General features: G+C 45.8%; 1 protein-coding gene across 4 annotated transcripts in view; it reads left to right on the top strand.

Moving 5' to 3' along the window:
* The window catches only part of SBF2 (SET binding factor 2), a 464,636-nt gene extending 453,039 nt beyond the window's left edge, over window positions 1–11,597 (top strand). For all 4 annotated transcript variants that reach the window (XM_051964776.1, XM_051964778.1, XM_051964777.1 and 1 more), the window contains 3 exons: window positions 939–1,026; window positions 2,208–2,339; window positions 3,509–11,597. In XM_051964776.1, the coding sequence (XP_051820736.1) occupies window positions 939–1,026; window positions 2,208–2,339; window positions 3,509–3,607 (319 nt within the window). In that variant the 3' untranslated portion in view covers window positions 3,608–11,597. The remainder of the gene's footprint in view (window positions 1–938; window positions 1,027–2,207; window positions 2,340–3,508) is intronic.
* The last annotated feature ends 6,533 nt before the right edge of the window (window positions 11,598–18,130 follow it).

Below are 18,130 nucleotides of genomic sequence, written 5' to 3'. Positions count from 1 at the left end.
GATCTGTATTCCTTGGGCCTGAGGACAGCTGTTCTGCAAGCATGCTTTCTCCTAAAGTTACTTCTTCTTTATGAGATGATTTTTGCTGACAATCTTCTGCTATACTTCAGATCTGAAATGGGGCAGATGAGCTTCTGTTCCAAGCCTGTGTTGAAATCTCTTTACCTCTCGAAGAGATCAGATGCTCTGCCTGAGCCTGACGTGGGGTTTGGGGCCTCTTCTTGATGATTGTTTTACATCTATTTCCCTTAGTAAAATATATATATATATATATTAGTATATATATACATATATATATATATTTTAATTGTAAGCCATATCTTTTCATTTTATCCCATTTATTTGATCTTGGGATCTCTTCTGTAATATGTCCATGGCTATTATTCACACACAGATGATTTGGAAATCCTTCCCACCTTGGTAACCAGTCAGTTTCTGTCAGAATGTAACACATTTCATTTTTGTGATGTTATGCAGTGCTTTACACATCTGACTTTTATATAAAAGAAAGTATTCATGATATACATGTGTGAGGTGTCTGTGGAGTCTACAAAACTTTGGCCCTTTTTTTTGGTTTTTTTCCCTGACCTATTTTTTGCCATCAGCTTTCTCTGTTCCTACCTTTATATTTAGCCCTAATATAAAGTTAATGTTGGTTTGATTTGAAGTGCTTATCAAATCCATTTTAAAATTTGGAATCAAAAGATCCCAGTGCAATCACTCACTGGCTGTGTGATATAGAGAGGTCCCTCTTCCTCTTTGCACCTCAGTTTTCTCTTCTCTAAAATCATGAACCTGGATGTACCCAGAGTCAAAAGCAGCCGAACAAAGCAGAAGCCAGAACAGAGCAGTCCCTGCCCCTCGGGTCTCTGGGGAGGGATGGAGGCCCAGACGCAGTCGAGGCCTCTCGGCTCATCCCCCCAACTTCTGTCCTGCAGGTCCTTTGAAGGGACGCTCTACAAACGGGGAGCTCTGCTGAAAGGCTGGAAGCCCCGCTGGTTTGTGCTGGACGTGACCAAGCATCAGGTAACTCTCCCTTGGGGAGGGAGAATGGCGCTGCTCGGGCTCTGAGCGCCCCGATCATTTCCGGAGTGACCGGACGACGTGTGGCCCTGCTTCCAGGCCCATTATGTCCCTTTGTTCCGGCGGTCCCAGAGCCTCTGCTCATGTCAGTAATGACTGATTCCATAAGGGCGCCAAGTCTGGTCCTGTCCTTGGAGGGAAGGCCAGCGATGAGCTCCCAGCTCTCTCAAAGAGCAGCCCTTCTGTAGGCTTGGGAGGGTTGGCAGTGCCCCCCTTTGCCCCCCGTGTGTGTGCGCCAGTGTCCCACCCTTCGCTCCAAGAGCTTGGCAAAGACCGGGCTCCTGGCGGAGCAACGTGGAGAATGGGCGTGCAGACGGCAGCCTCTGGGGGGCTCTGAGGTCCCTGTGGCATGGCCCCCGGGGTCTGCAGAGCAGAAGAAAGCCCCAGGAGGAGGCTCTGCCATGCCGTAACCATAAGGAACAATTACATGAAATGAGACTGACCCACTTTTTGCTGATTGTCTTAAGTTCTTGACAACCCAAGAGCCCAGTCTTTTCATTAGCCCCCGATCCCAAGCCAGAAAAGGGGCCACAGGAGACTGAGATGAAATGCTGGGCCCAGCGCGGGAAGAGAATCCCAGGCAGAGTCATCCTGTCTGAGCAAGGAGGGTCCTCGGAGGCCATCCAGACAAGTACCCCCCGGGGACCCCCAGTGCTCATCCGGCCTGTGTCCAGGCTGCCAAGTCAGGCCTGACCCTTGGCACAGCTTTAAACAGAACACAAAGTTTTGCCTCCCAATGCTGCTCTAAACCCTCGATGTCCTTGGACTCCAGACACGTGGTCCTGGGCCCCTTGGAGGGTTGGAGTCTCTGGGGATGTGGGAGATCGGCCCAGAGGTGCCTCGGTGGCTCTTGGCCGGTGTTCTCCCACAGAAACACGGAGGGAAGAGGCTTCAGGAGACATCTAGTCCCAGCCTCTCACTTTCCAGACTAGAGAGCTCCAGGGCTGATCCCAGGGTTGGGCTGCAGCAAGTAGGAGAAGGGCTGGAACCGAGCTCCTCTGGCTTCCAGAGCCGCTGCTCCTTCCGCTGTCCCACACTGCCTCAGGATCATGGCTTCTTGACTCTAACCCTCCAGCTTCCTCCCCGTGTGTCTGATTCCCTGCCCTGTTTCCTGTGTGTTTTAGCTGAGATACTATGATTCTGGAGAGGACACGAGCTGTAAAGGGCACATTGACTTGGCTGAAGTCGAAACCATCATTCCAGCAGCCCCCACCCTGGGCGCCCCAAAGCACGCCAGCGACAAAGCCTTTTTTGATGTAAGTAGGCTGCACTTCTCCCCACTCCTCGGAAGCTAGAAAACAGGCCCAGCATCTTCCGGCTCCCGGGCCCCCGGGGCGCATGTTGTGGGCCCGCTCCTTTGGGCCTCAGTGCCCACCTTCAGCCTGGGGCCACAGGAGACGCTCCGCACCCGAGGGGCGGCCCGGTGAGATGTTTAGTACGGCAGCTAGTTCAGCTCGTTGGGACCCAGAGTCTGGGAGGGCCAGATCCCCTCCTCTTGGTCCTGACTGCTACCCAGTGTCATAGAACAAAGTGGGTTTAATGCCATTGGGGTGAAAGGTCAGTAATTCTATAACAAAACCCATGGAACATAAGCCCAAGGATTTCTGATCTCCCGGACTGCTGTGAAAAGTGGAGCTGCTCCGACCTGAGCCGGGAGCGCGCCCCAGCGGCCCCTGCCCTCTGCCCCTTGGCCTTCTGATGGTCGCAGCAGGCGGCATGTTATTAATACGCAAGAACAGGTACGCTTTAAATGAGATCTGTGTGGCCGGGAAGTAGTTGACATTCAGCTAAAGTTCCCTGAGCCCTTTTTCTTTTGGGAAGATACATTTTCCTTCTCCACACAGACAGCATCTTCCCCAGACTGTTTCATTTAGGTTTGTTTCCCACTTTTCTTTTACTCCATCGGCTCAAATGAGAGTTCTTTAACCATGACCTCCTTGGACAAAAGTGAAATCTACAGATTTCTCTGAAATCACTTGCCGTCCTGTCAGCTTATCCCACAGAGGGCCGGTTGGTCTTTATTTTCTTTGTCTGATGTCCAGGCTTAGTTGCCTCTATAGGAGACCGAGGCAGGCTCCCCCGACCTGTCCTTCCCCAAGTACCGGTGGGCCTCTTGGGAGAGCCCAGACCCTTGCAGGCAACGAGACTGGGCCTTTCCCTTCGGCCCCTTCCCCTGCGCTGACCAGGCAGCCATTTTCGGGAAGCAGCCTCTCTGGCCCCCTGGGACAGCCCTGTGTCCTGACCCTCGGAGAACGGCAGGAAGCAGAGAAGCCGTGGGAGGCGCTGAGGGTGCGAGAGGGAGAGCCGTGGCGAGGGAGCGTTAGCCGAGCGGCCTCTGGCCCGGACGGCTGAGGGAGAGGGAGCAGAGCAGGCTTTGAGGCCCGAGTCTGACTCCTGCCCATCTCTGGTTTGTTTCGTTGTGTAGCTGAAGACCAGCAAGCGTGTGTACAACTTCTGTGCCCAGGACTCACAAAGCGCCCAGCAGTGGATGGACCGCATCCAGAGCTGTATCTCCGACGCCTGACCGGAGCCCCCTCCGGCACACGGGAGCCGAGGGAGGCCTCGGGCTGCATCAGGAGCAAAGGTTACGGGAGACACGGGGACCCTGGGGCCAAGGAAGCAGCTCTCTCTTCCCTAGAAACAGAAGCGGCCTTGAGCCGGCCTCCCTGACTGGGTAGCTCTCTAGTCTAACTCACTTCCCCAGGAACTGTTTGGTTTGCAGGGGCAGCTGCTTCCCCAGTTGTGTTTGTCACGTGGAGCCTCAGCATGAAGGCAGCCGGGGCCTGCTTGGGTTTGCACGGAGCTGCACTGATGGGGCCGCGTCTCGCCGACGCCGTGACAACAGCCTGAGGCCGGCCCGGGGCAGCCGACAGCCCGGTGTCCCCATTTTAAAAACTGCTTGCCTGGCCTGGTGATTACTTGGCAGAACCACTGGTTTCACACAAAAACAGCCTCTAGTGTCGTCCGTTCGCTACTGAAGCAGGACTTGCCAGCAGAGCTGATGCAGACATCCCACGGGCTCCCTGCCGTGGCCCGCCGCCGGCTCTGCCAGCTGTGGGCCGTGTCCAGTCCGTGCTGAGGCCCAGCCTTGGTGGGACTGAAGGAAGAGACAAACCAGGTGCCCTGCCAAGGGATCCGCCCGCTAGGGAAATGGGAGAGAGTTAGTCTTGAAATGTTTAGACACTAAAAAGATTGCCTTCCCAAGGCTGAAAGAATGCTCATTGCGTGCTCTTCTGCTCAACCTCAACTTGTATTCACAAAATAACACAATGATAAATGCACTAAACAATAAAACAGGATGGGCGCTGAGATCCTCCCAGCGCGGCCATGTGGGCAGGCAAGAGTGGCCGCCATGTTCCACCATGTGCCTCCAGACCCCACCTGCCCGAGGGAATGGCACAGGGAGGAGAGGCAAAGGCCCAGGAGATTCATCACGGCCGGGGGTGGGACTGGATACTGAAGGCAATGGTTTTTGCACATGTATCGTAAGAACAGTTTTAGATTTTTACATTTGAAAACATTGTATGTATTAAACTAAAAGCTGCAGAGCAGACACCATTTCTCTTTATCAGCAGGGAGCTAGAGCATCGTGTCTTGTTTGGAAATGTTAATATGTGAAATATCAGACTAATATTTCAAAGAATATGTATATATGATTTAGAATGGTCTGACTTTTCAGACATCCTGCTTGTAATTTAATATAAAACTAACCAGACTGATTCACTCATAGGATTTTGGTTATTCAGTGGGTCCTTTTTCTAAGAAAAACCACTCTCTTTGGGGGCTGAAGAGTAAGAGTAAAATGTCCAATCTCCAACTGTATACATACTAGGAAAAAAAGAAAGATTTGTCTTAATATATAAGGATTTGGGGTGGGGGGAAGACAATAGGAATGAAGGACTTTTTTATCATTTTCAATTTATACACTTCCACCTGTGAAAATGGCCTTTGCACATAATTTGTATTTTCTTTGTATATGAAGTACTTTTTTATGTACTTTGTAAGATATGGACCCATCATTTCATAGGTTGAAACTGTGCACAGCACCCTTTGGTAATGAGGTTATTTTAACAATTTTATGTAGGTATGAGATGACTTTATAACCATCTTATAATAAACATACTTCTTAAAAAAGCACAATCCTTCCTTCCTGGGGAACCCAAGCCCGGCCTAAGGCCTAGAGTAAGGGGTTAGTAGAGTTAGGAGTCACATGTGCGGCTAAATTTGCCTTTCAAACAAAACCAAATCAGGGAGAGCCTCCTGTCCGATGAGACTGTTTTCCCAGCAACCCATGAGGTACCCTGGCTCCCCGGACACATCCAGCTGGCAGCCCTGCCAGCCCTGCCAGCCCCTCCGCACGGCCGATTTGCCACTTTTCCCCAACTTCTCTATTTCTGTTGCTGTCATCACATCCTTCCAGTTATCCTGATTCAGGACCTCACGGCCATCTGTGACTTCTCACCAGTCCCCCCCCCCCGAAGCTCCTTATACCCTAGTCCAGTTTGTTGTGATTTCTTACCTAGATCACTAATTCCATTAACCATCATTAAATGTGCATTACAGTGTGCAAGATGCGAGGCAAGGGGGAAGCAGGTAGAGCTTACGACAGACACAGGCATAAATACAGCTCGTGCATCATAGAACATAACGTCATCTGGGCAGAAGAAAACTACCAAATGCCACAAGAGACTGGAAGGAGGAAAGACCATTTACAATGTGCCCAGCTCGGAGGAGAGGAAAGAAAAGGAAAGGCTTCAGGGAGGTTCCTAGGCTTTGGAGCTGGAGGGGACCTTGGAGATCGCCTAAAGAACCCTCTGGTCTTCAAGGTGAGCGAGCCAAAGTTATGTCCGAGGCCGCACAGTCAACCAGTAGCAAAGCTAAGCTTCAAACACCTGTGGTGACGTAAAACCGGCCGCTTTCTGTGCTGGGCTGCCCTTCACCGCCTCCCTTGAGCTGGTTCTTCAACAGTGGGCAGAATTTCGAGAAGCGGAGATGAAGGAAGGGCCTTCCAGCTGTTAGCACAAGCCCCGAGAAGGGAGCACACGGGATGTGTACACAGGACGGCCCCCTCGGGGCTCTGTTATCTTCCCTCCCCAGTCCACCCATACACACTGACAGAATAATCTTCCTGGTTCTAATAGCCTAAGCTCTCTGGCTCAAAAAACTTTCAGCACCTTGTCAAGCAAAGGCTGAAGTCCAAGTTCCTGAGCTTGGATCCAAGGCCCTCTGGGACTTGCTTCCAGCCTCATCTCCAACAGTGTCTGGGATCGCTGAGCTTCCAGGGCTCCAGGGCCATGTAGCCCACCCTCTTCCTCGCCCAGGACCTCGCTCCAGCACAGCCAACAAGCCTTTATACAGACCGCTACCCAGGGAGATCCCGCCACCTCTGGAGGCCACCTGTTCTGCTCTGGGAGAGCGCTCACCGTCATCCTTACATCAAGCCCTTCAAATACATGAAAATAGCAATCACGCCTCCGCCATAATTCTTCTCCTCACGATTGAACATCTCCAGGTTTTCCGTCAGTCTTCATAGGATGGGATGATGGCCTCTACAACAGAAAGGGACTGGTCCCTGGGGAAAAAATGATAGGAGTCAAGGAGAGCCGGGAACTGACTTATGCTCCCAAGGCCTTGGGAGATGAAATATTTTCGTGTCACCTTGGAAAATGGCAGTGTACATAGCAAATAGAGTGCTGGGTTTGCAGTGGAGAAGACCTGAATTCAGATTCCCCATCTGGCACTAGGTGTGTAAACCTCTGCTTCAGGGAACTCCATAGGACTTGTCAACCAACTTGTAGAAGGGCTTCAATTTGGGATAAAAGTTCGAATGTGGAGTTCCCTCCACATTGAGTTGCCAACACTGATTAGATCATAGCTCCTTCTTATTTTTTTCCATCAGCTTGGAAGGATTCCTCCTCCAGTAAAGTGAACAAGGATATGTGACTGATCCTGTTCTACTAGGCAGCTAGGTGATAAAATAGATAAGAATACTGAATTTGATATCAGGAAGACCTGAATTCAAATCTTGCCTCAGCCACCTATTGGCTGTGAGATCCTGGACAAATCACCTAAGTTCCCCCATCTGTATAATGGGGATAATAATAGCACCTGTTTCCCAAGGGTGCTGTGAGGATAAAATGAGTTAACATGTATCATACTGGTAAACTTTAGAATGCTCCATAAATACTAGTTATTAATTGTACCATTCATATTGTTATTAATGATATGGAACAGCAATGAAATTAGTAAATGATATAAATCTGAGAAGGATTTATTGGCAGCAGTGTCAGGATCCAAAAAGACCTCATCAGGCTGGATCAACCTAATCTAATGGGGTCTGATCTAGAAGGGCTGAATGTAGAGGCTTATACCAAGTTCAGAAAATGTGCTTCCTGGTAGAAGATGTGGGAGTGTGATTGCACACTAATTTGAAAAAGATTTGGGAAGCTCAGTATGAGTCAACATTGTGGTATTGTGCCCGAGGAAGCTAAAGTAACCTTAGGCTGCATTAAGAGGGATGGTGTCCAACAAGAGAGAGGTCATAATTCCACTGGGCTCTGGCCTAGTCAGAATATAAATCTACAGGGAAGGAAGAGGTTGGGGAGGGGCTCGTTTGAAGAAAGATGGGGAGGGAGACCAAAGAGCATCCAGAGGAGGGCAGTCAGAAAAATGGAATCTCAAGGTCTGGGGGGAAGGAAGTGGGAATGTTTAGCTTGGAGAAGTAAGTGAAGACTTAGGAAAGACATGATAACTTTCTAGAGTTATTAAAAGGTCCATCCCATGGAAGAGGAATGAGGCCTGTTCTTCTTGACCCTGGAAGACAATCTAAAAGCAAGAGGTTATTAGTCAGGGGGCCAGAAGAGTGACAGAAAGACAGATTTTAGCTTCAGTAATTAGAGCTACTCTGGAAGTAATGGGTTTCCCCTTCTTGAAACTTGTTAAGCAAAAGCATGGCCCTTTGCAGGTGTGCCGCAGCCTGTGTGGGGTTCTGGGAAACCTGTGGCTGAAAACCTTGTTTTGCTGAGATAACTGGCCAGGAATTCAGCCATGGGAGCCAAGCTCATTCTCTAGCTCCCAAATGGCCTCCCACCCCCTCGCTTGCCTCTCTAAGGCTGCCCTTGCAGGGGGAAACGTTAGACTGTTATTCTGGCAGCGTTGTATCCTGGAGCGCTCCAGCTGCTGGAGTTTGTTCTTTGTTCTGGTTCAGTCCAGTTCACTTGGAACTGTCAGATTTCGACCTCTTGGTGGCCTTTGACCAGAGGGTGGCTGGACTTTCCATTCGTTTTCAAAGTAAAGTCAGAGGGGAGATGGAGCCAAGATGGTGGAGAAAAGGCAGAGACTCCCTGACTCTCCCCAGACTGCCTCCAAACACCTTAAATAATGACACAGAACAATTTCTGAAATGGCAGAACCACAGAAGGGTGGAGGGAAGTAATTTCCAGCTGAAGACAGCTTGAAAGGTCGGCAGGAAAGGTATCAGCCCTGGGTGAGAGCAGAACCTGGTCCGGCGCGGTCCAGGCCCACAGAGCAGGAGCGGGCCATGGGAGAAACGGCTGCAACAGCGGCGGCTCCTGGAGCTCAGCCCACAGATGGTTGGGAGGAGGCGTCGGGGATCCCGCTACTGGCATGGGGGCAGGACTCCTCCTCAGACCCGTGGCACGATCCCGCGTGGCAGTCCTAGAGTGAGGGCAGCACGGTGCGATGGGGACCCCACATTTCCAAGCACAAAAGAGCACTTCTGATCACGCACAGACCAGCAGTAGTAAACACACCTCTCTTTAGATCATATTACTGTGGAAGAACTGAAAATTTACAGATCCCTAGAAGTGTCTCTGAAAACAGCGGCACATAACCTCTGAAGCCTGGGACAATGCGTCTTCCACCCTGAAAGTATTATTCCGCTTTCACAAAGAGTTAAAAGTAAAGAAATAGATTGGGGAAATCACAAAAAGAAAAATATTCTGACTACAGAAAATTACTATGGTGACAAGGAAGATCAAAACACATTCTCAGAAAATGATAACAAAGTCAAAAGTTCTAACATCACCAAGAAAAAATATGAATTGGTCTCAGGACATAGAAGAATTCAAAAAGGATTCTGAAAATCAAATGGAAAAAGAAATTAAAAGTAATGCAAGAAAATCATGAAAAGCAAGTCAACACCTTGATAAAGGAGACACAAAAAATACTGAAGAGAAAAATAACACTTTAAAAAACAGAATAAGTCAAATAATAATAAGAGATACAAAAAATCAGTGAGAAAACTGCCTTTAAAAAGCAGAATGGAAAAAGAGGCACAAAAATTCACTGAAAAAAAAACTCCTTAAAAAGTAGAATTGGCCAAGTGGAAAAAGCTCACTGAAGAAAAAAAATCTTATTCTTAAAAAGTAGAATTGAGCATATGGAAGCTAACTATAAGAAATCAAGAAATAGTAAAGCAAAACCAAAAAAATGAAAAAAAAATAGAAGACACTGTGAAATATCTCATTGGAAATATAGCTGACCTAAAAAATAGTTCTAGGAGAGATAATTTTTAAATGATTGGATTACTTGCAACCCATGATATAAAAAAAGATCCTAGAAATAATCTTTCAAGAAATTATCAAGGAAACTGTACTGATAGAAATTACAATTCTACCAGTTGCCTGCTGAAAAGGATCTCAAAATGAAAATTCCCAAGGATATTATAGCCAAATTCCAGAGCTCACAGGTAGGAGAGAATATTAACAGATATTAATAAAAATTAACAAAACAGCCAAAAGAAAACATTTCAAGTGTCATGAAGCCACAGTTAGGATGCAGCAAGATTTAGCAGCTTCTGAAGGGCAGAAGAGTTAGAATTATAACCAAGAATCATGAACTCAGCAAAACTGACTATAATCTTTCAGGGAGAAAATTGGACATTGAATGAGATAGAGTACTTTTGAGCATTCTTGATAAAAAGAATGGTGCTGAATAGAAAATTTGATTTTCAAACACAAGATTCAAAAGATAATCATGAAAGGGCATAAGGGGCTTAATAAGTTAAAAGTGTTTACATTCCTACATGGGAAAATGATATTTATAACTCATAAAAAAACTTTCTCATTATTAGGGTAGTTAGGAGTATATATGGACAGAGGATACAGGTATGAGTTGAATATAAAGGGATAATATCTATTTTAAAAAGTTAAGGGGTGAGAGAGGAATGCGCTGGGGAAAAAAGGAAAGGGAGGGAAAGAATATATAAATTATCTCACATAAAGGAGGCAAAAAAAAGTTTTTAGAGTGGAGGGGAATATGGGGGATATTGGAGGAGGGGGGAGTGAGTAAACCTTACTCTCACCAGAATTGGCTCAAAGAGGGAATAACACATTCAATTGGGTATAGAACCTTACATGAAAAGTAGGAAGAGAAGAGGATAAGAGAAGGCGGAGAGGTGATGGAAGGGAAGACAGATTTGGAGAGGGTGTAGTCAGAAGAGGGACGGGGTGAAAGGAGAGAGAATGGAATAAATAGAGGGGAGGGAAATACATTTAGTAAATATAACTGTGAAAACATTTTTTGGTGCAAGTTTCTCTGATAAATGTCTCAGTTTTCGTGGAGAGAACTGAATCAAATTAGGAGCCATTCCCCAAATGATGGATGATCGAGACATGAGGTTTTCAAATGAAGTAATCAAGTTAAAAAGCTATCTACAGTCATATGAAAAGATGTTTTAAATCACTATTGACTGAAGTAATGCAAATTTAAATAATTCTGAGGAACTACCTCCTATCTATTAGGTTGACTAATAGAACAGAAAGAGAGAATGACAAATGTTGGAGGGGATGTGGGGAAAATGAGACATTAATGAACTATCGGTAGAGTGGTGAGCTGATTCAACCAGTATTTAGAGCAATTTGGAACTATGCCCAAATTTAGAACCACAAATGCACTTTGTATATAATGCCATTACTAAGTCTGTATCCAAAAAGAGCTTTTTTTAAGGGAGAGAAGGGTGAGGATCTATGTTACAGAAATATTTAAACAGCTCTTTTCTGGTAGCAGGGATTTGAAATTGGGAGGATGCCCATCAATTGGGGAATGACTGAACAAGTTATGCTTTGTGATTTTGATGGAATGCTATTGTACTTATGAGAAAAGATGAGCAGAATACTCTCTGAAAAACCTGGAAAGATTTCCATGAGCTGATGCAAAGGAAATGTAGAATGTACAAAGTAACAGCAGTATTGTAAGATGATTAGCTGTGAATGACTTAGCTATTCTCAGCAATGCAATGACCCAATACATCTCTGAAAGACCTATGATGAAAAATGCTATCCAGACAAAGTTCTGATGGTGTCTGAATGCAGATTGAAGCATTTTTTTCTTTCTTAATTTTTCTTGAGCTATTTTTTTGTTTATGTTTTCTTTCAAAACACGACTAATATGGAAATATGTTTTGATTAACTGTACGTGTATAACCTGTATCAAATTGCTTGCCTTCTCAATGAGGGGCATGGGGAGGGAGGAAGAGAATTTCAAACTCAAAATTTTAAAAATGAATGTTAAAGATTGTTTTTATAAGTAATTGGGGAAAATAAAATACTAAGAATTCAATAAGATTTAACAAAAAAACAACAGAGCAAAACTCAATGTAATGAGGTAAATATATGAGCCAGAAGGAAAGAAGGAGCCCCTTGTCCTTCCATATCCACATATACCCATGCAGCACAACTCCCAGGTCCTGCTCAGCCTCCTGAAGCATGTCCTGTCCTGCTCCCCTTTCTCATCGATTTACCTCAGAAGCCCCATCTCAGGGCAGCCTGGAGATGATCCAGCCCAACACCCTCATTACTCAGGAAAAGGACAGGGACTTGACCAAGATCCCAGGACTGACCAGAGTGAGACCTGCCCTGCAGGACTCTGCACTCGTCCACGAGTCTTGGAAGTGTGAAAGATAGTGAAAGTAAGCGTAAATGCTGTTCAAGCAGTGTTCATTCTGCAAGTACTCATGGAGTGTCTTCTGAGTACCGCACACGTGACGCTGCTCGCTGAGGGGGCAAACAGCCCCTGCTCTGAGGGGCTTCCTCTCCACTCCAGTCTCGGACATAAATTTCCCCTCAATAAAAGGAGACTTTGGGAGACTGGGGATCAATATAAAAATAAAGAAAAACGCCAAATTTTCTGCCATAAAAGGAGCTAAGAATCCATAATTCCCTGTCTGGCAGCCTAGACACACCATTCACTGTTTGAGAAATGCAGCTGCAAACCTTTTTCTGTCTCTTCTTGGCCATGCCCTTTGGTTTAGAGAAGAGCCTGACCAGGAGGGCGAAAGCCCCATGGCTGCTCCCTGCCCAGCATCCATCCTCCTCCCACTACAGCTGAGCCAGCCAAGCAGGGCAGACACTACCGGCCTCCTGGGGAGAAGACAGGGCTCCGCTGGCAAGCAGAAGAAAGTTGGCAAGTGTTTTAGTCTAGGGCCTTAACACTTCACTCATCTCTGTCCCAGCCAAGAGTGGTAACGGGGCATCTGGCAAGCCTGCTGGGAGAGGAAACCTTTTCTGGGACCGTTCCGGGATTACAGCCATTCAGCCGAACTTGGCCCTCTCCCAAAGGAGCCACTGGAGCCATGTTTCTCTCCTCCCATGCAGGATGCAGGGCCCGGGAAAATGTCAGTTAGACCCCCCCTCACTTGAGAGTCTCGGCTCTAACATCACTGACTAGAACTGCCCCAGTTCAATTCAATTACAAGCATTTACTTGGCAGCTTCAGTAAGTAAAGCCCTTTTGTACTGGGAATACACAACTGAGGCAACACAAGCCCTGCCTTCATGGAGCTTCCAGTCTTGCATGGAATGAGAGGGGGAAGGGAAAGAAGATGAAGAGAGAGAAGGATTAGAAGGGAGGAAAAGAAAGAAAAAGAAGGAAATGAAAAAAAAAAGATCAAGAATTGATAATTAAAATAGATAATTGAAATATAAGTCTTTTAGTCCAGACTGTGATTTCACTGTTGTGAGGGAACTCTCAGTGTGAAAACTTCCTCTCCCTGGGAAAACTGGCAACTTATGGGTAACCTAAATATGATAGAAACCTAGGAAGCAGACCAGCAGAGATGGATGAAGATTTACAAGGGAAGAGACCATTTCTAATTGGAGAAAACCGAATAGACTGATTGGAGAAAGTGGTGACTTCTCTACAGGCAGGGATGTGGAAGGAGGCCCTGCCAGGTATGAGGGATAGGGAAGACAGGCAGGGACAGTAAGAATATTGTGTTTGTAAAAGCAAAAAGATTGGGACCAGACTCTAGAGGATCTTGAATGCCAGACTAAGGACTTTATAGCCATTATGTAAAAAAAAAATCTACATTTTGGAGGATAAAACACAGTGATTCACTTTGCAACTTTTCCTATCACAGCTTCCATATAGCACAAGTAATAGGAATTTTCAGAAGCCACAGACAACTCACAAAGATCAGCAGAAAAAGCTTGAAAACTGCATAAATGCATAAAATGTTATTGTATAAAATTAATGTGTTGTATCTTTTGCTGTCACAATAATTCAGACTTCTCTTGTGTGAAAAAAATTTCACATCTCCCAGATCATGAGATCACTGCACCCCTAACCACAATGTGGAAGGGATAACAGTAGTATAGCAAATTCTGTTCATCAGCTTTAAAAGAACACACGGCTCATAAAAAGTTTACAAAAAACTAAATAGAGAAAAAGTGCTCTGTGGCTGCCATAACTAGGGCTACTGAAGACATGTCATGATTGAAATATGCATCTTCTGAACAATTAGCTTGAAAAGATCTGTGGACCATGAGGAGACCTGAACACTCACTTTTGTTGTAGTCATGTATCCTCCAGTCATTTAATTTCTCTTATTTCCTTCACAAAATGAAGGCAACTATTTATTTTGCCATCTAGAGAAGGGGGTCTTTAACCTGGGGTCCATTTTCTTATATTTGGTCATGCATTTCAGTATGGATTTCCATTATGTGTTTTATTCTCTGCATTTAAAACCCTATTCTGAAAAAGGTTCCATAGACTTCATCAGACTTCCAAGGGGGTATCTAACATAAAAAAGATAAAGACCCATCTAGAATCAAAAGTTGATAAATAGGATTAAGTATGACTCAGTGTGAAAAAAATCATATGTTATGAAAGCCAAAGAAGCAATGGAATCTTTAATTGCTTTGGTAACAAATCTGGGATCCAGAATGAAGGTGGAGTAAGTCCCTGACCAGGTCATATTGGAGAGTATTGGGTTCAGTTTGGGAGCATCATATTTCATAAGTACAATTATCAGAGCATGTTGAGTAGAGGGCAACCAGGACGGTAAAGACACCACGCAATACAAGGGTCGTCGCTAAAGAAATGTGGGAGGAAATACGGGATTTGGGGCTGCCGTGCAGAAAAGGGATCAGATGCAGGGGAGTGCTGATGTCAGTTCGAGCTAGCTTTGGGGAGCCACTTGCCAGATTTTCAGAATGAGTATTTACACCTTGGAAATTAGGCTTGATTTGTTCTTTTATTGACTTTCAGACTTCAAAATGAAGTAAATGTAATGTCCATTAACCTGAAAAGTATACCAAGTGTACATTTTCCCTGATTATTAAACCATTTATCATCATACCCCTGAAGACGCATTCTACGTGACCCCAATGAGCTAACTGAAGATCAATAAGTGGAAACTCAATAGCTCCCATTGTCTCACATTTAAAACTCTCCAGAATCCAGTATCACTACTGCCCTATTCCCAACTTAGCTACTTTCTTTCATGACCATATCTTCTGGCTAATCTGACTAGCTCTCTGCTCCCACCCAAACACATCACACATTCTCCTGCCTCCATACTCAAAAAGTGTCCTCCTCTCCATGCTGAATTAATTGCTATCCATCTTAGAAATAAAACCCAATTCAAATTCTTCCTCTTCTAGTAAGTATTCCCTCATCCCTGATCAATAAGGACCTTTCCCCAACCTGATCTCTAATTTGTCATAGGATCCTGTGTATGACTAGTTTTCTATATTTCTATATATTTCTTTTTTCTTATCTCTCTGCTAGACTGGAAATGTCATGAGTCAGTCAAGTATTAATTGCCTACTATGTGCCAGGCACTATGCTAAGTATGTGGAACACGAAGAAAGGGAGAAACAAAAGGTCCCTACTCCCCAAAGAGCTCATATTCTAATGAGGGTGGGAACCATGTCTTATCTAGCTTTGGCATTTCCTACGGTGCCTAACACAGAGCCGACGCTTACTGATAAAAACTTGCAGGGAGATTATTATACTGAGCCTCCGCTCAGTATAAGAAGGGACTTTGTAATGATCAACAGTGAAACTCTTGTGTTTTGTGAGTTCCCTGTTGCTAGAAGCCATCAGTGACACTGTAGGGAAGATTCCTACACTGGATAGGAGAGATGGTTGGGCGAGGTGACTGGCCTCTTAAGGAATCTCCCAAAACCGCCATTAAATATGACTCAGTGTGAATAAATCACATGATATCGAAGCAGTTCATTAATGGATCTAAGTTAAAATGTAAGTGAACAACCTTAGAGTTCTGAACCAATGAAGTAAGACCACCGGCAAGAAAGAACGTGTGAGACCAGCTGAATGAGAAGCGTGGTCTGAACCCAGCACGAGGATTTAAAAAGCAAGAAAGGCAAGTGATGGGCAACCCGAGAAGCTGAGGGACTTAGGGGCTTCCTCAGCATATTCATGGGCTCGGGAAGAGAAGTGGGCCTGAAAAAAATTGGTGGTAAGGGGCAGAGGAAGGGCAGCTGCTGGGGAGAACATGGGAGAGGAAGGGTTGCCGTGGGGAGAACACCAGAATACAAGATCATGATCAGTGTCAAGACCCATCTTGACTTCAGAGATCTAGCAATGGTAAAACGAGTCTCTTTCCTCTCCGAAGAGTGAGAGGAGCCACTTTCTGTCAGACAAATCCAATGCAATGGTTGGGATTTTTAATGGCACTTCATTGTTACCAGAAGGGGCTCTGTTATATTGGGGAAATAAAAGTAATGTATACAAACTTTTAAGCCTTTTTTAAGAAAATAAAATAGAAGGAAGGGAAATGATGGTGTTAGTCATTCCCCAGGAAAAGGAATTTATCTCTAGAGAGGCCCCAGGTACAGTGGAAAGATCCAGGACATGGAGTGAAGCAGTCAGGGCTGGTTTCCATGCTCCTCCATTTGGTAATCCTGTGTAGACAAGTCGCTTAACCTCCCTAAGGCTCAATTTCCTCATCTGTAAATTGGGAGTAAAAATTAGAAATCACTAGATTGCCTCCAGGGAGATGAAGTTTTGGCCACAGTCATTCCCAAAGAACTTGCAGTTAAGCATTTAAAAGGTCACAGATGAAGGTTTGGCCACAGTCATTCCCAAAGGCCATCAAGAAGTCACAATCTGCACAGATGGAGGGAGTGCGCCCATGCCAGGGAAATTTCAGGTTTTTGAAATAATAAAACTTGAATAATAACATCTCGAGTCCCATCAGTGACTTTGGACTAGAAATTATTTCTCTCTGAACATGTTACAATCCCTCTATTACTGGATGAAAAAATAGATCAATGCAATCAAAGAAAACAAGAACCAAATGTTTGTAAAGTCAATATTCTTAAAAAATCGAAAAAGACTATTTTAAACTTTAAATGATTAGGCCGTTGGAGAGCTGGATGATGAAAGTTTCCATATCAATCACTATCAATAATCAGAGTCCCACCGATGCATCACCTTTGTCTCGGGGAGTGGAGGAGACGGGGACAGAGAACGTCGGCGTAATGATGTCCCGTGTGCCACGGCCCCTGTTCCCCAAGGCCATTCTGCTCAGCGGTGGCGGCCAAACAGGAGCCCCCAAACACGGCTAATTGGTCTCTGATGCTATCAGTAATTGGCTTAAGGCTCCAGCCAGAAAGAGGCAACTTCCCTGACGAATCCGTGCATTGTGAATGGTAACACTCTCCCTACCGATCTAGCGTCACCTGCAGGCAGCGTGCAGAGATGCCCTTGGTTGGGCTTAAGTCCTGAGTTACCTCAGAAAGAGCCGGGCCCTGCCCTGAGCAGCCGGACACTGAGACCGAGAGCCAACCGCTCTCCTGTGGGGACTGGCACCTCAAGAAGGATAATCGGTACAAATCAGAAAGAGCGTTTCTGCCCTCGCTGGGGAGAGCTTGGGGACAGCTGTCACTGACCACAGAAATAGGGAAAACCACAAGTACGCGTGAGATGGACTGAAGATAAAAATGCTTTTATTAAGTGCCAGCGTGACGACATAGCAAAACTGGAAACAGATTTTACCAGCTGTAGGCAAGGATTCCATGCTGCTTCTTGACGACAGCGTCTTTAATTCCAAGTTATACAACCATAAATTAGAGATCGATGCAAGGCAATAGTAAATAACTTCATTCCTAAACCCAGATTACATGAAATAAGAGCAGAAATTGGGATGTAACTTCGGCCTAAAGAGACAAAAGCTAATGAACCTAACACCACTTTCTGCCTCACCCTCAAAAAAGCTATACCTAGTCTTGAATCAGATGGCAAAAATAATTCCAATGTCGCAAATGATTTTGGAAAGGAGATGAGCCAGAAGCAAATCTAGAAAGAACCTTAGAGGTCATTTAGTCCCTTCATTTACAGATTAAGAAACTGAAGTGCAGAGAGGTTAAATTCCTTGCCCAAGATCACACTCGTGATTCAGAACAGAATTGGGATTCGAACCCAGGATCTCTGGCTGCAAACCCAGCATTCTTTCCCCTTTTTCACAATGCCCAACAGTCCAACAAGGCCCCCATTCCCAGCTCTTCCTTCCCTCCCAAGCTCCACTCTGTTCATGGCCAGAGGCAGCCAAGCCACAGTCTCCCAGGGCTCCAGCCACCCACCTGGGGAGGCCAGAAGCCACAGGCTCCTCCTAGCATCCTTCTCTTCCCCAGTCCCCCCATCCCATGTGGGTGTGGGAACAGAACAGCACTTCCGCTCCCCGACCAGCCAAAGTGAATCCAGCTGGTCCCCTTCCTCCCCTGTGGGCGTGAGCCGCCCCTTGGGACCGTTGGTCAGAGTGACAGAATTTGCTTCAGGGT

Source organism: Antechinus flavipes, chromosome 6 (genome assembly GCF_016432865.1).
Source record: "Antechinus flavipes isolate AdamAnt ecotype Samford, QLD, Australia chromosome 6, AdamAnt_v2, whole genome shotgun sequence".
NCBI lineage: Eukaryota > Metazoa > Chordata > Mammalia > Dasyuromorphia > Dasyuridae > Antechinus > Antechinus flavipes.
The sequence above is the reverse complement of the archived record's forward strand: the minus strand, read 5'-3'. Positions and strand labels throughout refer to the sequence as shown.